We start from the raw sequence: 22,162 nt of genomic DNA on the forward strand, positions 1-22,162 counted from the left end.
GTCAGATTGCACTAACAAATAAAGCATGATTTATTACTAATGCAAGCTTCAAAACGTCTCGTTATTCACTGATTGGATGAAATTTGTGCTGTGAAAGTCACTGTCAATTCAGGACAAGTCAAGCAGAAGTGATCTGAGGTGAGATGTGAGAACGTTTGGTTTTAGATTTGTAAATTCCCACATTAATCTGCATTCAGGTATATGTTCATTACGATATACAGTAGGTTTCAACATGCATCCATAAATCTTTATTTCCACTTCAGGAAAATCCTTTTGTTCATATACCTAAAAATCAGGACTTTATCGTCAGTCATTGCTTTGTGAAAATTTCACTTTTTGTTCAATAGTTTTGTGTTATCTAAAGTGAGCATGAGTAAACAGAGTCTCATGATAGGATGATGACAAAATGACAAAAAAGTGCAAAAAGACAACAAAAGTATACAATACAACTTCAAAAATACATAAAAAGGATAGCAAATAGAAGCACAAAAACACATAAAAAAAACAGCAAAAAGACAACAAAAATGCACAAAATGACTCAAAAAACACAAAAAGAACACCTAAAATTAAAAATGATAACAAATATACAAATATTACACCGCTCCAAATAACACACAAAAGGACAGCAAAAATAACTCCAAACACTAAAAATTGCAACAAAATATACAAACAACCACAAAAATGCACAAAATCACTCCAAGAATACACAAAAATAACAAAAAAATCATTAAAAAAAAACACAATATGACTCCAAAAACACATCAGATCAGATTGGGTGGATTCTCTGATTTCCAGCAGGGGGAGACTTTGTCTATAGATATTTAAATGAAAAATAGTGTGTGTATTTCCAACTTTTCTTTAACATAACATAACACTGCCATGCGTTGCTTTCATTGTGTTGCTAATGAACGGAAGTACTCACTGGGAGGCTCGTGACTCCTCGTGTCAACACCAGAGAGATGTAATGGCTGCTGGGACTGTGTCACAGTGTCTGTTATCTGAACCTGGATTAAGATGCAACAAACAATAGTCAATAGTCAGAGATTTGTTGAATTCGTTTTAGTCGATTATAAAGTTGCACATGCTAAAATAAAGAGCATTTAGCAACAAACCACATTTACAAAACGTATTTGATTTATAGTAATATTTGTGAAATTTGTGATGATTTTTTTCTCGTAAAAATATACTGTCAATGTTAAATCTAAATGTTAAAACTAAATCTAAATGTTAAATATTAAATCAAAATGTTAAATCTAAACGCTAAATATAAATCTAAATCTTTAAATGTTCAATCTAAATCTTAGATGTTAAGTGCAAATTTTAAATCTAAATCTAAATGTTAAATGCTAAATCTAAATGATGAATTTGTATATTAGCTAAATATCTTGTTTCACCCGTGACATTGAGATTCAACATTTAGATTTGAATTTACATTTAACATTTAGATTTACCCTATTTTTCGGACTATAAGGCACACTTAAAATCCTTTAATTTTCTCAAAAATCAACAGTGCGCCTTATAATCAGGTGCGCCTTATGTATGAAATTAACTACTGTGCTTCAACATACTGAACTGAAAAAGTGAGTGTATTGTTCTGTATTTCATGTGTTCAACCTGAACAATGTTGAGAGTTATTGTTAATGAGGAATGAAGTTTGACTTATCCGACTATTTTATTTCGCTTAATGCGTCTTAATAATAATAATAATAATAAAAACAAACCGGTGCGCCTTATAGTCCGGTGCGCCTTATGTATGAAAATAGACCCAGTCAGACCCATTCATTGATGGTGCGCCTTATAATCCAGTGTGCCTTATAGTCAGAAAAATACGGGAGGTTCAAAATTGACAATATTTCACGAGAATAAAAATATCACAAATTTCACAAATATTGCTGTAAATCTGGTCAAAAGTAACAAAAAGAAGATTCACATACGTTTTTTTTTTTTTTTTTTAAACATGGTTTGCTGCTAAATAAACGGTGAATTTGGATTAAACGGAACGTCTAGATTTAATATTTAACATTTAGATTTAGATTTAATATTTAACATTTAGATTCAGATTGAACATTGACGTTATATTTTTACGAGAAAAAGAAATATCAAAAATTGCACAAATATTGCTGTAAATTTGGTCAAACGTAACATTAGAAAGAAAAAAAAAAGATTAACTTTGATTTTTTTCAACAGTTTGTTGTTAAATGGTGCAAAAAAAAAAAAAAAAGTTGCTGTTTATTTTAGCAATCGGCGCCTTATAGAAGACACGCGCACAAACCGTTGGTCGCGTCGACCGAGAGAGAGAGAGAGAGAGAGAGAGAGAGAGAGAGCGTCGGTGCTGAGTTGGAGCTAATAACCGACGCTAGGACAGACGTGAACGCAGTAGAAACCGTTGTTTGTCATTTTCAGACTCAGAGAGGAGGAGAAAGAGGTGAGGAAGAGGAGGAGGAGGAAGAGGAGGAATAATCCAGAGAGAGAGAGAGACGCCAGGAAACACCGACGGTCAGTAGAAGAGAGGAGGAAAAGGGACATTTTGGACGTCTTTCCTCACCTTTTGGAGCGTTAACGCGGAATAATGAGGAACGTTTGGATATTACTCACCCTCGGGCTGAGCCTCGTTCTCTCCGGAGAAAGGGTGAGTTTTTATTTTTATTTTTATTTTTTTTTTACCCCCAGGACAACTTCAACTTTTTGGTCCTTCTTCTGTCTCTGCTTTACTCAAGCTTTATAGTTTAACATGTGTTTATTATGCGCTTTGTTTTTAGTTCTTAAATAGAGTAAAGGTCAGTAATTGTTTGTTTTCTTCATTTATGTATTATTATTTCAGTAAATTATTTCATCTTTTCAATATAACAGTGCTTTGCTTCCACTTGACTACATCTATTCTAGTCTTTAAATCACATTGAAATGCACTGGTGCTTGTTATTTCTGCACCATTTGCCTTTTAAAACAGTTTCTTGCATTAAAAATGTGAACTTTATCAGTAATTATGCATATTTTGTCTCAGAACATAATAATACCTCGACTGAAGGAGAAAATCACTAGCTCCATAATGTCTGAAAATGTGAATTATGATCTAGTTTTCAGTCTTTTGACTAAAATACAACTTTGCTTTAGTCTATTTCAGTTATAGTCTAGTTTTAGTCAACTAAATGACATTAAATCTGTAACAGATAGCTGAGTATAGTGGACTAAAATAATAATAATAATGATAAAAGTAATAATAATAATAATAATAATAATAATAATAGTACTCACAGACAGATTTGAAGTGATCCACATCTGTCTAACTCATGGCCCGGGGGCCAAATCCAGCCCATTGGAGCATCCAATTTGGCCCGCAGGAGAAATAAAAAATAACAGAGAAATCATCAATCATTGTTTAAATGAAACTCAACAATATTTGCAGGTGCTCACAGTTTTCCCAGTGCTTATATCAGTACTATAACAGTTGAAAAAAACTCAAAAATTCTGATAAAGTCCTTAAATTTTCCTGAAATTACGACATAATGTAATACAATCCCTTAATTAAATAGAACTTGGCACAAAATCTTGAAAATTTAAAGTGAAGATCCTGTTGAGACTGATATCTGTCCCTTATTGTTTGTTTCTTACATATGTTGTATTTTTATATATACGTGGAAGTGTAAACTAAAATTATGTGTTTTCTGTGGCCCACTTGAGATTAAAGTGGTCCGTATTTGGCCCCTGGACTAAGAGTTTGACACCCCTGATGTGATCAATGCGTAAGATCACATGATCACATGATCACATGAGCTCTGATTGGATTTCCATCCCATATGATGAAATCAGAGTTTCGTTTTTTTTTTATTAGTTGACGAATAAACATCAACATATTTGGGTATAGTTTTGGTTCACATATTTTATTTTAATTATTCATCATAGTCGCATCATTGCCCCTAAAAAAAAATTGTGGTCGACTAAAACAATGACAACAGTTTTTTTATTAAACAAAGTTACCAGTGGTTTGCAATTAAATGAACTCTAGAACCAAACACCATCTGGATCAGCTGAGTCATGGTGGCGATCGATGGATAGATTTTTCTGATAGGATTCATCCCTTTTGTAATAGTTATTTGGTTCTTGTGACATGTGACCCCCCCCCCCCCCCCCCACACACACACACTCTGTAAATTGGCTGTGTTGTTGGGTCCAGACCTGGCCCCTCTTTCATGTGGCAGCCTGTGACATTATCGTCCCCTCCTGTTGTTTCTCTGTGGGCTGTGACTTGGCAAAGTGCCTCCTTCTTTCTCACTGTTAGCTCCACTTGTCCAATTAGCTGATTCACACACTGTAGTTTTAATGACTCATTGTTTTTGCATGAGGTCACTGCCTGCACCCCCACCCCACCACTCTGACATTTTCTCTGCAAAACACTTCAGCTCTGTTGATTTTTTTAAAATTTCATTTCATTTTGTTGTTTTTCGACGGGTGACCTCAAAACGATGAGTTCAGGAGATAAGTGGAGCGGTGCTCTACTTCCAACTCGAGCTGCTGCAACATTTAAAATGTTTTATCACGTTGACGGAGGCATTTCATGTCAACTCGTGTAGACGTTCCAGACAAACATTCTCAGATAAAACTAGCTCATGTTGAAGAACTTAAATCTGTTAGTTCAGTGGTTCTCAAACTTTTTTGGGCTCAAGTACCCCCTTTGTCTTATTTCTGAATCCAAGTACCCCCTTTTGTCCGACTACAACGTTTTGCTCAGAAAACGATTTCAAAAGAACTCTAGAGCACAATGATGGAATGAATAAGTGATAACACACATTTGAAAGAATCTTAGGGTTAGCATTAGGTTATAACCCAATATTGCAACATTTTTTAGGGTTAGGCTTAGTTTTAGGGTAAGGTTTAGTCTTAGTCACATGACCTAAACTGGCCAAATAGGGGCGCTGCGTACAGATAGAATGTCGGTATATCGATACGGTAACCGTACGGATAACTACTGCCTTTGGATATCAAGAAAATCTGGCCACCACAATAACAAAGCCTTTGTTTTTTGTTTTTTTCTAGAATTAGTTTTTGATCGTGTTCAACTTTTTTTTTTTTTTTTTTTTTTTTTTACTGTATTTTAGTTGAGTTTACTGGATTTATTTTTCACAATGTGAAAGTATAGAAATAGTAATTTAAGATTATGTGATGTTTTAATGAAAAAACAAAGAATATTCATTAAAAAAATTCAAAAATCTATTTTAATTTTTCATAAATTTCAGGCAACCCCACATGGGGCCCTGACCCCAAGGTTGAAAAACAGATCATCTTCTGGTCATCTTTTTTTAATTTTCCTCTCTCTCTCTCAGCCTCTCTCAGCTACCCCCTGTAGTGCCATCGCGTACCCCTAGGGGTACACGTACCCCCATTTGAGAAACACTGTATTAGTTGATAAGATCCTTGCGAGAAGAGCTTGACACGTGAACTTGTTTCCCAGTAACTGGCACTGGTTGGTTCTCACATTGCTGTCATTGAGTTGCTTTTATGGGTACTTGTATATTTCTAAATCAGTAATTCTTCTTCTCGGTGCATCTCACCATCTACTGTACATGTTTGATTTAATTACTTTCCCATTCTACACCCAATTTCCATTCTCTTCCATGATTGTCTTCCACTGAGCTTTGTATTAAAAAAGTAAACTAATTTGATTTCATTTCTGCACCAACTGTCACTGAATACTTTATTATTTCTTATTTTGAAATGATTAACTGACTTTGTGAAACTATGAAAAAAAAAAAAATGAAATGACCACCAGACAATAATCAAATGTATCACATCATAGTCGACCAATCAGATTAAACGGAATTTTCTCAATTTCAGAGTTCATAATTGTAGCTATACTTAGAGCCTGGGAATTTCATTATTTTGAATTGAATTTATTATTATTATTATTATTATTATTATTATTATTATTATTATTATTAATAATATTTTTTTAATTTATTTTTTATTGTACATTTTGACAAACCTTTTATTTCGTACAGATGCTTTTGTGGAAAATAAATTGGTTTCTTCCTTTTTAAATTTACACATGAGATGTTTACTGTATGCAATGGAACCGTGTCAAGATTTATTATCAAAAATAAATGTGGGGGAGGGGGTGAAAGTAACTCGTAACTTTTACTTTGAAATCAATTTAATTGAGCTTTTTTTTTAACTTTTACTTTTGTATGACTGACTTGCAAATATAAATCATGTAACTACTTCTACTTGAGTAGGAAATATCAGTTCTCTTTACACCTCTGGGTTTTGATTGGATGGATGGTTTAGCAACTGTAGCTATTAGCAACACAGCTTTTTAGCTCATTTCTTCAGCCCTGCTTGGTAGCAGTGACAGTGTTGTTCACCTCTGTTTATTCACGCTGATTATCCCTGACTGCAGACAATGACATAAATCAGGGTTATTATGTTTTAAAATGATATCTCTGACATCTAAAAGACACAAAATGGCTCGTAACACACAAACAACAACAGAAAATGACTCCAAATACAAACAAAAGTGCACCGAAAGCCAAAGTTGAGGGATCCTGGTTGGAAAAGAGACGGATAGCGAGGTGGAGGTTTTATGCTTTTATGTTGAAAAGATTTCTGAGCCTGTGTGTGAAATGCCTTTCTTTCTGACTTCTGTTTTAGACTCAACCCATTTGAGACGATGATGCACGGTGAAACCTGTCAATGTAATAAGAGCGAAACCCAATCTTAAAAAAATGAAAGACAAGCTTGCATGGGAAATCTTTTGTAATGTTTCCAGCCTGAGAATGGCACAGCGGTAATATCGGAGCTTTTAGCAGAGGCTTTAAAGGCTTTTTAGGACTGAATAGAGTGAACATGATGGGCTGCATCACACAGTCATTTTCTTATTTTAATTTTTTTTATTTAAAAAGCAAATTCACCTACAGTGACCTCATTTTGCATTTTTTCCACATTCTATTCACAAAACAGGAACAAATAACCCCAAATATGACACTAAAGTTGTTCATGTTGACCCCTCTTTGTACTCCTCACTTCTCTTTGACACATTACTTGTGTTTTCGCTTTCACGGGCTGGACAGGGTGTAGATAGTTGATGTTTTTCTCTCCATTCAGCAGCGATAAAAGCAGTATGCACCCTTTTCAGCCCCTGCATTTTCAGTGGACTTCATGATGAATAAGTAAAAGGGCCTGTCTGCACCAGAGGAGCCAAATGTTTTCTCTTTCACTGATGACGTAAGAAAGAAAGAAAGAAAGAGGTAAAAATTTGTCAGCTGATGATAAATAACCACGAGAAGGAAAAGGAAAAACGGACCAAGTTGGATGTTAGCTAATGTGCAGCTACTGCGGCTTCCCAGGATGTGAGTTAATGATACTCTTATGTTGTATTCAACCAGAATTCCTCCAACTGACGTCAGCTTTTGATTTCCCGTATCAAAATCTCCCATAATTTAGTTTCAGGGTTTATCCATGTTACGTTTTCTTCATATTTCCCTGTTCAGACGACTTCACTGGCTTTTAAACTTCTCGAAATCCATCCCAAACATGCTAAATAATAAAGAAAGTTGCCGTACGGACAACCCCCGGTGCTATTGGTACTTTTAGTGAAGTACACCTATGTAGCGTTTTAGGATTAGGGTTAGGTTTAGTCTTAGTCAGGTGACCTAAACTGGCCAATGAGAATATAGAATATAGAATGTCGGTATATTGATACGGCAACCTTACGGATAGCCAATGCCAATAATAATAAATATATGGTCAAATCTCGCAAGATTATGCCACGAGATCAATGTTGTTTGGTTTGATGGAGTTTTTATTTTGTTATGATAAATAAACAAAACCTTATTTCTGCATTATTTGTTTCCTTGTCTTTTATCCTGGTTTAGTTATTGTTCCTTTCCTATACTCATTGACACCACCATAAGGTGGGGGCTTGTCCGTGATAAAAAGAGTAATAAGTTCCCAAAACATTATTTGTGAGACTTTTAATTACCGTCAAATGTCTGTTTTAGTCACAGAGCCTTTACAGATTTGAATAATCTTAATAATCTGAACCAATATCACGCTTCAGATGAAGCTCTGTTAGTTTTCAGTCACAGGTTAACACGATCGCTACTTTATCCATTACACGTAGAAAGAGATTGCGGTCACACTTTACTTGAAGTTTTATACATAGGTCTGACATTACGCTGTCATTAGCATGAATAAGGTGTTGTTCACTAAATTATGACACCTTTGGAGTTATATTGGGGTTAGGGGAACAAACGACACTTAATGACAGCCTTCATGACACCTTTTTTAAATGCTATTGACAGCGTAATGTCAGCCTTTATGTATAAAACTTTGAGTAAAGTGTTACCGTGATTTTGAATGAGATTATCTGTGGATTTGAACACATTTGTCACTCTTTACAGATATTCAATCACCCGTTTTTATGATGAAAAATGGTGTTTAAATGTGTGATATTGTCCCAAAACCTACATGTGGGACATTTCTGTGCCACGTTGAAACACATGTTGAAAGAATAATAAAAAAAAAAAATAACAGGTCAGAATTTTGTTTTTCCCATCCGTGTTCTGCAATCACAGAAAACTGCAGGTCCTACTAGACAAAAGCCTGTCATTCCTTTACTTTTGGACAGAAATAGCTTCCTCTGCCAAGGGAAACCTGCCCCCGTAATGATGGCCAACCCTTCGGGGGTGCATTCATTCACTTGGACCCTGCATGCCCAGCCTTATGTAATCACTAATGGACTCCACTCCCCCACCTTTTCCCCTGAATCCATCTGTGTCTACGCATGAACTGCTGTTTTGTCACCACACAAGTAGATAAACATACATCCACACACATGCCGTCCTGGCTCCCTTTACTCTGTGCTCTGTCCCATCCCTGCCAGCAGAAGTTGAGAAGTTGCCTGTCATTAGCGGCGTGTCTCGGGTTCTGCTGAGAACAGTGGCTTCCTTTCAGGCACGGGGGAAGGAATGAAGGAAAATAATATATGTTTTCATTTTTCCACACAATATGCTCTCAATTTTCTCCCCTTAAGGTTAAGGCGCTGCTGCTTGGATTAGATTCCGTAACATCTGCAAGACGTATGTGTGTGTTTGAAAGACCCCACCTCCCCCTTTACCCTCCCCTTTCCCCTTAATCCTCCTCTCTTCCTCTCTCTTGTTGAAGAGTTGGAGGAGGTTTTCAACTTTGGCAGGAGCTGGTGCACACCAGTAAAGACTCACAAATAGTCAAACGTTTGTTGACTGTGGATGTTTTCTACTCCCGTGTTTTTCTTCTTCTTATTTTTACATTTAGGTGAGTCTGTGTGGGAGAGAGGAGAGAGTTAATAGCCATGTGTTAAAAATACTTAAGTCGTCTCTCCAGCGCCAAAGCATGAGGGAAACACATTAGGTCAATGTAAGAAAAAAAAACAAGACACATTGACAGCAGCTCTGGTTTATGTTAGGACACATTTATCTTAGCCAGCAGACTTACAGAAACCACAGCACTGGTCAGCATAACCACTAGCATGTACCTCGCTTAATGTCTCTCACAATCATTTGACACACACACACTAGGGCTGGGCAATATATCAATATTCAGGTTTCTATTTTAGCGATATAGAAAAAGACAATATTGCCTATATCGAGATGTATCTTTTTATTTGTTTTATTTACACAATCACACAAATAAAATAATTTGAGTATCTAATAGTATTCTTAGAGCACAGTCAAACAGTGTCCTTCTTTACAATGTTTCCATATTCCTGACATATATTTTATAGCTTATTTTGTATGATAATAGTTGTTTCTCAGAACAGCATGAAAAGCACAGTTAGATGGATTTCTAAAGGATTTAAAATTGATTTTGACTAGCCCTGGGCAATATATCGACAGTCAAGATATATCGCAAATTGCCTTTTTTTGCGATATAGAAAATGACAATATCGATATACAAGATATATTTTTATTTTTTTTTAGCTTATTTTCTTTCTTTTTTTATTCTTTCACTACTTATCAGAACAGCATGAAAAGCACAGTTTGATGGAATTCTGAGTGCATTCTAACCCAGACCTTCCCCTAAACAAGCTACACTACAGAACTCACTCACACGTGCTGTCCCTTAGAGGAGAAAAAGCCAAAAGTGTCACATATTGTGCAGCTGTTTGTTAATAAATGTGCTTGTGTGGCATTTTTCATCAGCAAATTGTCTTTCTGGTCAGACTTTATTGACTTAAAATGATCTAGGTTTATATTGTCACCATTTTGAGAAAAAATATTGAGATATGAATTTTGCTCCATCTCGCCCAGCCCTAACACACACGCAAAAAGTCACGTGACTATTTTCTTTTTTCCATCCACAGTCTTCTATTTTTTCTTTGATTTCATTAATCTAACAAATGGAAGTCCCGCTGGCAAGGAATATGATAGAAAGGAAAAGACATAGGGAAAAACCCTGAGTGTGTTATTATTCTTTTCATGCTTCTTTTTCAGTATAATGCCTTCCAGTGTAAGTAGGGGAATAAAAGCAGAGGGAAATGAAGGTACCACGGTGGAGCTTCGCTCTCAGAGGTGGGAAATGGGTCTAGTTTAGCGGAAGCTTAAGAGACTCAAATAAACTGCTTTGGCAAACAATTATTTTGCATCTCTTGTGGCAAATGAAAAAAAAAAAATGGAATTCAAGTTCTGAAACAGAAAAATCTATCGACCCTTTCAAAAATAAATGAATAAAAAATTCCTTCTCTTTAATTAAAATCAGGCCCCAACATGACACATATTTACCATTTCTCACCAGAAAACATGTGACTGAGCATCTAGAAAGTGTGACAAATGGACAAATATGTCCAATTTTGTTAAATATCTTGTAATCTAGCGCTACGTGTAACAGTTAATGGAGTTATCATGTTATCCTGTGACTGAAAACTAACGCAGAACTTCATCTACAGTGTGTTTTTATTGTGTTGTAAGCGGTTCAGATTATTATGATTCCATTCAAATCTGAAAAGGCTCTGGTACAAACAGTGTATAGTGTATTAGCTGAACTGGTGATCATTTTAGCTGGTGTAACGTCACAGTAGAAGCACTACCAATCACATGACTGCGTGGGGTTTCATGAGAATTGTGAGGGTGATTTGTCGGTTGGCGGTAATTAAAGGTTCCACAGTCAATGTTTTGGAAACTTATGACTGATATCGCGGACAAGCCCCCAATTGTTACGTTTTGTATGGTGGTGTCGAGGAGTATGGGAAAGGAACAATAACAAAACCAGGATAAAAGACAAGGAAACAGATACAATGCAGGAATATGGTTTTGTTTATTTATCATAACAAGATAAAGACCCAAATATTAGTAGTTTAACCAAAAGAGAAAGGCTTCCAACAAACCTTTCAATAAATCACACATACCAAGATAAACCCAACAAATAACTATCAACTAAAGTTCCACAAACGTTCCCCAGACAAACACCCTCCTCTCACAGGAGGAACATGAGTACACACGCTCAACCATACAGACCATGAGTGCTCACCAGCCACAGTCCACTGAGGTCTCCAGCAGGCCTTTGAATGCCAGCTGATCAGTAGCTGATCAGCTGCACCTGCTTCAGCTGGGTGCCAGCCGTCCGATTAGTTCCTCTCTCCCTTCCACTCCGCGGTCTAAACTGAAACCGTGTGTTATTGTTGAGCTGCTACTTCCAAACTACAATCAAAATAAAGGTGAAAATAGTTCTCATTTGTGGTCTTCTGTGTTATAGCCGACATTAAAAGGTTTGTTGTGTGTTTCTCTCGATCGACGTGATACGTCATGTTCGCCCCCTGTCCAATCAGAGCCTTCCCAGCCCCAAGTGATCTAAAGCAGAGTGATCTAAAGCCGAATAAACCGCTTTTGCGTGTAAACCTCAGTTCGGGAATTACTATTTCCATGGTAACACAAAGCAGAACACTTTAATTCCGAATTATTTAATTCGGAATAACTAATTTCAAATTAAAAAACATCATGTAACTGTGGCCATCGTTTCTATGTGTGATATGAAATGGCCTGTGAGTGAGATTACAGAGTAGTAACACCTTTACAGACATTTGCATACTAGATTTTACAAGTTAAATTGTCAAAGCACACTCACACACACTTCTGCATTCACCTTTAGTGCCTGGTATTTAGTTGCTGAGCTGATAATGTTAGTGATATGTTATTACAATGAGTGCTATCAGCTCAAGCTCTGTGTCTTTTTGTTTTAATAACTACTGTGTGCCATGTTTTAGAAAGTGTCTTGTATATTTCGTCTTCAGGACTTATATCTCCTAAATAAAGCCGTCGCAGCTTTTCTCGTAACTCCGACCAAAATGAAAACTAGTTCTTTATAGCTGTAATAGATGCCATTAGCGCAGATTGTGGTCAGTTCAGGTTTTTTTTGTTGTGGCTGTGCGAGAGTTTAAAGTGAAATCAAACGCTGCTTGTGAAACTGCTGAAGGATAAATGTGTTCCATGTGTAGGCTTCACCATGCAGGACAAAAACCCAACAAAAAAGCACACTGTACAATACCAAGCCGTGACGTCATGTAGTTTGTTTTTTTTTCCTCACATGGCCGTGGAAAAGAGCATGGCACATTTAGCACGTCTGCGCTCACTCATATTTACGAGCACGTTTTATCGTCTCTAAAAGGCACCAAACTGATTTCTACGCAAAGTTTTTTTTCCTCAGTTGAAATATGTAGCTGCGGCGTCTGGTGTTTCCATTATTTCCTCGATCGCTTCCCCCCTCGCGCTAAAGCCTCTAAATCATGCTTTCCATTGCCGGGTGTATCATCCACCGCAAATTACACTCCCTGCATTCACCTAATTTGGGGCTTTTTTCATGAGAAAAACTGAGATTCCAGAGGGTTTTTTGAGGGAAGTTGATGAGCTGGAGACGGGGATTCATTAGTGAGCCGCTTGCCCTCGAGCTCCCAACACTTTTCCCTCTAAATGCATCCGTGTGCATTAACCCATCTCAATTAAATGAGAAAACAGCAACTTTACAGTGTAATTAAGTGCTCATGAATATTCATTCCTGACGAAGGAACACTTTGTTTGCTGTTGTAAGTGGCTTTAAAGAATAACTGATTTTTTTTCCTGTTCCCATGTTGCTTTTCCAAATTGCTTGAATATTTCCAGGTTTCTCTGATTTCCTTGTGGGCATTTTACCCAGAATTAAACAATAAGCCTATTTTTCCGTGCTTATAAAAGCGTGGGTCTGTTACTGGCATTCCACGGGGATGACAAAAGCAAACATGCCAGTGATGGACAGGTTTCCCATTTTGTCTTTAATAGGAATGTCACAGTATTCACGTTATAAGTATTACAAGTGCCTAATATCATTGTGGTTATGAATAAGGAGCCGTTGAGTCTTTGGTTTGGCTGTAGCAGACTTTCTCACAGTAAACTAGTAAATATAGACGTCCCAATACAACTTTTTCACTTCCGATATGATACCGATATTGCAGCCTTGTGTATTGGCCGATGCCGATATTGATCCGATACGAATCAGCATGAATCATACATACTTGTATTATTTATTTTATAGTGTGGAATGTTAGAAAAGACTTGATTATTAAAAAAAAAAAAAAAAACACAGACTCATTAATCATAAACTAATGGATTAAGAATATTCTATGATTGAGTAAAATAAATAAAAAATAAAATAGAAGGTATTGAAAAAAAAAGAAATATATATATATATATATATATATATATATATATATATATATATATATATATATATATATTATATCGGAGATTTTAGATGCAGTCCGATTAAATCCGATATTCGTTTTCTGGCTGATATCGGCCCGATATCCGATATCAGTATTGGATCAGGACACCTTTACTAGTACAGTACTACAATCCAATTTTAAATGTAAATATTGCCGAAGACCAGGTTAATTTAATCTTGGCAACCAAAATCGTGATCACGATTAAAATTAGATTAATTGTGCAGCTCTAATAGTTGCAATCATGTAATTGATAATTAAAAAATCTGTTAGATTATTCACTTTGTAATTGTAATTGACATGGAAATTCTCTAAAAATTGTCCAAAACTGGGGAACCATGTTACAGTTTTATATATATGTAGTTAACAATTATTAATATATGTTTTATATCAAGCTTTCCCACATTTGACCATATATATATTATATATAAATCTAGGGCTATACTGACACAAAGACTGAGACGCCCACACCAAAAATATTAAAACCAATATTTTCATTGATCCAATGATAGATATTTGTTTTTAGTGTATTTTACAGCTGATTTATGACCCGTTATCATCATAGATGCTAACAGAAAGCTAACACAAGAGGAAGGTTAACTTTTATTAGGTTATTTATTTCAGGCTCAGCAATTCTGATTAATTGTAATTGAGAACGTAATTGTAATTGACCTTCTGAGGATACCAAGTAATTATAATTTAATTGTAATGGAAAAAATGCTGGCCACTGTAATCGTAATTGAAAAATGTAATTGACCCCAACCCAAACGCAATCATACTGAACCGTGAGATTTAGATATCGCTCCATCCCTTTTTGTCTTTAATCTAAATGTCAAAGCCAGTGCTGACTTGGCTAAACGTAGCCGCTAGCGCTGTTTTTGGCGCGTGCTGAAACCAGGGTGTCGACGCCACTGACGTGTACCTCAGGATGTTCTTTTTGTTGCGTCCCATGTTTAAAAGGCTGTTAAACCACATCGTCCAGACAGTGACTCACACCAAAAGAATGAATGAACTAACCTCAGGGGGGGGTCACACCACAACATTAATCTCACGAGCAGTTTTATTTGCTACGCTTAACTGATTATATCTTACACCATCATTCTTAATTGTTATAGCAGCGCTAGCGGCTCGCCCCCGCACAAATCCAATTTACTGCTCTTTTTGAGCAAGACTTTTACTGACAAAGATCATAGATATTTATTGGTGGTTACAGCAGATAGGTTTTCACATTGTAGGGCCAGAAAAGTACAAGTTAATGTAGTTTTTATGGTTATTAATCTTACAAACTCAGAAAGGGCCTCAGATTTTTCCATGGAAATCGATAGAAATTGACTTCCTGAAACAGAAACACTGTAGCTATAGGACACGATATATGACCTCACTCACACGTTTTAAGAGAATATCCTGCGTTTTCACTACATTTCCACTTATAATTGGTGGTTCTATAGGTTTAGAAGACAAACAAAAGGACTTTTCATATATAGCGCAAAATCTCGTCGTCCTGCTAAATAAATAATGCAAGTTTTGGCGCGATTTAGGCAGGAATGTTTTGACTTCGGAAACATTAAAAATATATATACTTGCAGAATATAACTTAATAAACCCTATTGGGCATGTTTGGCGGAAGCCTGTTAGTTTTATTTTTTGTTAAAAATGGAAAAGCAGATAAAAAGTCATTTAAAAATGGGTATAACCTGAAACTGAATTTGCAAACATTTAAAATGGAATAGATAAAAAAAAATCTGTCTGCTTATTAAATTTCATGTATAGTAAGCAGAACAAAACAAATTTCCATTTTAAAATTTTCCCAAATTCCAAACCAATTCTGATTTTATCATCTTTCCTTAATTTTATGTAATTACTGACATATTAAACGTTCCAATAGGTATTAATTAAGTTAAAGATGGTAAACAATTCTATTTTTAATGCTTCAGAAATGCAAGACGAAGCAGTACACTTAAATTGTGAGATCGATTGTTACATAAGTACATTATGTTATCAGTCAGTAGCTGATCACAGTTTATCTTCAACTCTTCCTAAAGTATTCACAGAGGTTTTTTCTTTCTCAAAATGTGTCTTTTCAAGCGTTGAACTTGAATAATCGTGTACAACGTACGTCCTCACCATGTGCACATCTGAGAATTGCGAGATAAAAAATTGATTTCTGATCATTTTCAGCCTTTTCTGCTGCACGTTTGGAAAAACCAAAACCATGTTTTCTTTTTCCAACAACCCTGGCTGCATCAGCTGACGTTTAATGTGTTGAATACTACTTATATTTGCCACCTTGACTGAAGCTGAGTAAATATTTGGAGGGGATGTGGACAGAAAACGAGAGCCACAAGTCGGATCGATAACTAATCAAAGTCCACGTTGACATATGACGGTAATAATGTATAATATGATAACCACACATAAGCCCTGGGAAATCTGCCCATGGCTGATGCCACAATAGACACAATATTGTTGTAAAACACAGGAAATTCTAGCAGTTAAAGGCTTTTTACTCCTGGACGTTAGATAATCGTTGTTGTGCAACATTCTGATCTGTGCCCTGATATTGACCACAGATAAATTCAGAATCCCTGTTTAAAGTCTAAAGTGTTGTGTGCAGGTCTTCTGTTTAATACGGTGTGTAGAAAGTGGGAGTAAGTCCCCAGTAGACTTTATTATGTTGTGCGGTTTAACATATTTATTTTGAAGCAGGGTTTATGAAAGGCTGTGTAATTAATCAAAAGTCTATTTCGATTTCAATTATTACACTCAACAATTACAGAAAAAAAAAAAAATATATATATATATATATATACTGTATATATATATATATATATTTTTTTTTTACAATTACGCAGACGTTTTATTTGCTAAATAAAAAAAAACTTCCACGATTTAGGATATCTACAAAGAATGAAGCTTGGCACAGACGAGAAAAAAAAAAGATGAATAATAACTTTGAGTTGTTTGATGCATGCACATGCAAGCTCCTCGCCCCGCCCCTCTCAAAGCTAAAGCTAGTCTAGCCTGCAGGCTACTGCGAGGAAAGTTGTTGCTAGCGCTCTCGAAACATGGCAGGAAAAAAAAAACACAGCAAGTCAAATTCTCTAATATGGGAACACTTTGGGTTTGATGATGATGACCTAGAGCAGGGATGTGCAACTGTTAACACTGCAGGGGCCACAAAAATGTGATAGTCTGATACGAGGGCCACATTCTCAACGTTCATGCCAGTATTAAGAATAACGACCAATCTGAGCATTTGTTGTTGTTTGTTGCCTTTCTGTGTATTTTGTATTTTTTACGAGTCATTATATGTGTTTTTGTTATTTCTTGTGTGTTATATTCGCTTTTTGTTTATTGTCAATTTGTGTTTTTTTTTCCTTCAATATTTTTATCGTTTTGGGTATTTTTTCTGTCATTTTGTGTAATTGTTGTTGTTCTGTGAGTTTAGGTGGTTGTTTTGTGTTCATTATGATTCTTTTTTGTGTTTTTGTTGTTGATGTTGCTTTGTTTATTTTTTGTTGACGTTCTGTGCGTTTTGCTGTTGTTTTGTGTGTTTTTGGAGTTATTTTGTGTGTTATGTTGGGCTTCATATTACTTCCAATTTCTTGAATCCCAATTTTTGCTGTATTTGTCATGGGGGCCGCACAGGATTAGACCGAGGGCCACCAGTTGCCCACTTTATGTCTGACCTGGAGCAAAGACACATCACGTGCAAGAAATGTTTTGTTTTGTGCCAAAATAAACTTGATTTTAGTGTTTGAAGGCTTTTATTCACGTTTAAATAATTAATTTGACATTGTTTTGTTTACAAAAAAAACAAAACAATAATCACGATTTCAATGATGACTAAAATAATGGTGATTGTGGTTTCTAATAATTATTAATAATCATCGAGCAGCCCTAGGTTTATGCAGTTTTCGCTCTCTGCTTGTGGTTGTTCGGATGCTGAGAGGCACTAATGTGGCGATTCCGAGTTAATCTTTCCTAATGCATTCTGTTAGCAGCCATCTGTGTTCCCAACACCAACTGTAAAGCCTTTTCAGCTGAACACTCACCCAGCAGTCACTGCTCCATCATACCCTGGGATTGGATTTGTTATTCAGCCTACAGAGGCTTTGGACCGCTGAGGCCTTTTTCAGATTTAATCTATTTGGATTTTTAACTGCAAATAATAGCAACTGATCCTTTTTTTTTTTTACATAGTGACCAAACGGTGCTCTTCAGTGGATCGTTTCACTAACAGACTGTCGGTCAGGGAGCATTTTATGTGTTGGTTGTCAAGTACAAAGTTGACTCTGAGAATTCTGTTTTCTTGGAATTGGAAACCAAACATTGATATAAACTTTAGACCCGGGGTCACCGACCTTTCTGAAACTGTGAGTTACTTCATAGGTCTACCAGTTAGAAAAGCCCCTCTTAAATACTAAACCTATGTTCACGGTTTCACATTAATCAAAGGGTCTCAGAATCAGAAATACTTTACTTATCCCTGGTGGAAATTACTTTCATTACAGAGGCTCATGAAATATTACAAATAAAAATAATAATCATTAAAGAAAAAAAATATTTTTAGTTTCTTGAAGGCATCTGGTGACCCCCTCCCATAGGGCTGGGTGATTTTGCAAAAAAGTCCGAAAAAACTGTGGTGGGAAAATGTTTTTTTTTAACTCGAATTTGCAAAATAAAAACTTGTTTTTTATCTACAAATTCCATGAATCGATTAAATCGATTTTTTGCCCAGCCCTACCCTCCCAGTGTCCCACGACCCCAAGGTTGAGAACCCCTGCTCTCGACCATTTATTCGTCTAATGGTGGAAACGTCTGAAAAGTCCCAAACATGAACAAAGGTGACACTACAGCCTAATGGTGAATGCTGCTGCTTCGTCCTTCGTCTCGCTAATAAAACCTTAAACCCTTTTGACTTTGGTTTTGGCCAAAGTCAAAGCTTACTTAGAATTCGTCTCGTATCCCTGCTTTGGCTTAACCAGTTTTCATGGTGTGATGGAGGCAGGCGAGCAGGGTGCAAAGTTTGATTACCCTGATGGCCATTTATCTAATCAGTCGATGAGGTGACTGGGAGGAATGACTGGGAGAGCGTTCCTCTCCAGACTACAACAGATGCTGGAGCCTTTAACATTTCAACAATGAATATCTGCAAAGGTACAACATCAGATATATTACTTCTGCTTCTTTTTGTCCCAATTTATTTTTATTTGTTTCTTGGAAATCTACACGAGGAAAGGAGCTATTGCAAATCTACTAAAGTGAATAAAAAATAAAAATAATCAATTTTGGTTTTTAAATGCTGATACAGGGCAGTTGCTTCGCTGCAGCTGCATGGATATAACTTTATAAGAAGAAGAAGAAGAAGATTTAATAACAAAAGCAATGATGTAAAAGGACAGAAAATGTTCATATCGAACATAGAACGTGAAATTATAGCAATGTTTGCCCTATTTCGTCCATCTATTGATGAGTAGAGCAACTTTGTTATTTACTAATGACAAAATGTACTGTATTATTAGGTTTGACAACAAAAATAAATTCAAGTAAAAACTAAAAAGTTTTTTGAAAATTTTTGAAAATCTTCAATACAATTCAAATCACATTTTCCCCTAATGCTGCGTTCACACCGAATGCGTCTTCTGCGGCACAGGACGCATCTGCCACACGAAACGTACCACAGGGTCCACAGGATAAAAAAAATGTCCGCATTCGCTTCATACGCACGTCCGAAGCGGAGCCCCGCCCACCAGCGACACATCCAACTCGGTGAGTTTCACTGCCTGCTAAAGCAAGGAGCTGTGCTGGTTTTTCTCCTCTCATAAACATAAACCACCAGTGAAAAAAGCCGGTGTGATTAGCGGCTAATGCTATCCTAGCTCAGTGCCGACTTTCAAAGATGAAAACTACAGACAACTTTGCTACTACCACCTCCTCGCTGATTCTCCTCCACGCCAAATCCTTCCTCGCCTGGTCCCGGTTATAAAGGTCGTGTCATACAGCTCCATGTGGTCCCACGCAGCTTCTACTTCATGGTTGAATGAGAGAACAGACCTGTGTCCGTGTTGACGGCCTGACATCATCGTCAACAAAGACTCCGATTGGCTTTCGTCATACAAAACAGTCGCAGGAGTTCAGTATTTTCAACTCTTGCGAATGTGCGGATTTGCAGATTTGCGTAAAATCGGGAGCACGCTCGCATGGCCAACGCACTTGACGTGCGGATCGGACCGCACTGCCACACTGGAAAGATTTCGCATCTGGGACGCATCTATCCATTGACTTAGTATGTAATCTGGACGTACGGGCATTTTGTGATGCATCCGGTGTGAACGCAGCATGAGTTATAGCTACTGTGAACCTCAACAAACACATTCTCAACACACACTGAGCCCTCTCTTTCGCTTCCCCATTTTAGGCACAGCTCAATTGACTGTATATATATATATATTTTTACTTTCATATTTACGTTTTTATTGTATTGCTTATTAGGTTTTATACTGGTGTTCCTGTGTGTAAGTACCCAGAGGAGTGACACACAATGCATTTCACTGCACATTCTACTGTGTATGATTGTGTATGAGACAAATAAAGTTGATTTGATTTGATTTGATTTGATTTGATAGGTTTTATGTGCTGCAGGTAGGATTTTGATCTTGCTGTGTCTGGCTTGTAAAGATATGACAGTGTGCTGTAGACTTGACTGAAACACTTCAACCTCTAAATATCTATCTGAAATATGTCTGTGCAGCTCTTTTTTTTTTTAACGTTATTTTTTATTTGACTAAATCGCTCGAGAGTTTTGCTGATTCTAAAACACAATAATTGTTGTAGACTAAATCTATCTTTACTGGAGAAATTACCACAACCTTGAAGTTTCAGGTTGTTTTGAATAATGTTGACGTTTCAGTGGCTGGGCAGAGTTAAACATAGCAAAAGACATGGAAAAGTCATGGAAATTTATACTAACTACAATATAATAACCCAAAATAATGTTAGCTTTATCTTTAAATAGACATGGGAAATGGCTCATGAAATGAAGAACAGAAAAAGAGAATTGAGAATGTAAAGTCCATGAAAAAATCTGATTGAGTTGCAAGAAGCTGATGAAGAACTTGATGATGAAGACTCATCTGATCCTGCTTGTACTTGAACATCGATGTTATTATAGAAGTTTCCCTTAGTCTTTTTACTTTAGAAGTGAAAAATAAATCTGGATAATGTGACTTCAAAAGCTTTTTGTAGTAGATGTATGGTAGGTGTTTCTCTGTCGGTGATGAGCCTTATCTCCACTGACTTCAAAAACATCTGTGGCCACACCACATCTGTACTTGCTTTTACATTCACTTTTTCCTTAAAGAGCTCTGAAGAGTCAACTAAAGATGTTTTTGAAGAGGATTTCACGGCATGGTGGCCTTGGCTTTTGTTTAGTGTAGCTCTTTAAGTCTTGGTGACCACAATAGACCTTGAGATATCTTTTTTTTCTTGAACAAGTTGCACAAAAGTGGTGGACAACTTCTGTTTGCCTGCTAGGTTTTACTATATCCTACCAGAACTCTTCCCCAAGCCTCTCCCATTACCTTTGTCTATTTTTACATCAGAGATTGGCATTTAAAGCTCCTCCATGACACCAGATCATAAAAGCAGACATTACTGTTAACATCTTTTGTTGTTTTTCACCATTTTATAAAATCAAGGTCATCTCCTAGGTTTTTGACACTTAATTATAACTCTTCTATTTGTAGCGCATTAAATCGGGTTTTGACTGTAATCCGTTGTGTAAATCCAATTCATACAGTTCAAGCAGCAATAATCTTGCAATTCAATTCAACTTTAATCATACAGCGCCAAATATCTCATGGCAGGAATAGGTTTTTTTTGATGTTTCTGTGTAAAAAACCACAACATTTCCAAATGCGCAAACACCAGCAATGATGGAGAGAAAGAAACCTCCAGCAGAACCAGACTCAGAGGTGGAAGCCATATGCCAGACTAGTTTTGGTTAGGGGACATCGAAAGACTTAAACCAAGAGCTGATTCCAGACAGAGGAGCCTAATGATGAACACTCTGCCTCCCATTCTGTCCAGAAAACTGGCAGTCAGGGACGAAAGTGTTAGGGCACTAATAGGTCTTTACGAGATCCTGTATGTATGCTTTAAATTCTATTGTAGGTTTTACACGAAGTAAATCAAAAACATTGTGTCAGTATTTATTGCAATTTTATTATACTCTGCTCTCATCTATAACTCAATTTTAACTATTTATGATAATAAAAAAATAAGCTAGGATGGATATATTTGTACTCTCATGTTCATACTACAATAACTCACTTGTCCTGATACCTACAGTGTTCAAAACAGCGAAACTAGAAATACTTCTTAAAGTTATCTTTCAAAAGAGACCAAGAATGCGTACCAAAGGGTTCAAACCCAGTTATCATT

General features: G+C 36.4%; 1 protein-coding gene across 2 annotated transcripts in view; it reads left to right on the forward strand.

The window, feature by feature from the left end:
* The first annotated feature begins 2,309 nt into the window (after positions 1 to 2,309).
* sdc2 (syndecan 2) overlaps positions 2,310 to 22,162 on the forward strand; it is a 59,071-nt gene continuing 39,218 nt past the window's right edge. The window contains exon 1 of one of the 2 annotated variants that reach the window (XM_028461604.1): positions 2,310 to 2,629. In XM_028461604.1, coding sequence (XP_028317405.1) covers positions 2,570 to 2,629 — 60 coding nt within the window. In that variant the 5' untranslated portion in view covers positions 2,310 to 2,569. The remainder of the gene's footprint in view (positions 2,630 to 22,162) is intronic. The other variant, XM_028461603.1, reaches the window with a different exon arrangement.

Source organism: Gouania willdenowi, chromosome 11 (genome assembly GCF_900634775.1).
Source record: "Gouania willdenowi chromosome 11, fGouWil2.1, whole genome shotgun sequence".
Classification (NCBI taxonomy): Eukaryota; Metazoa; Chordata; class Actinopteri; order Blenniiformes; family Gobiesocidae; genus Gouania; species Gouania willdenowi.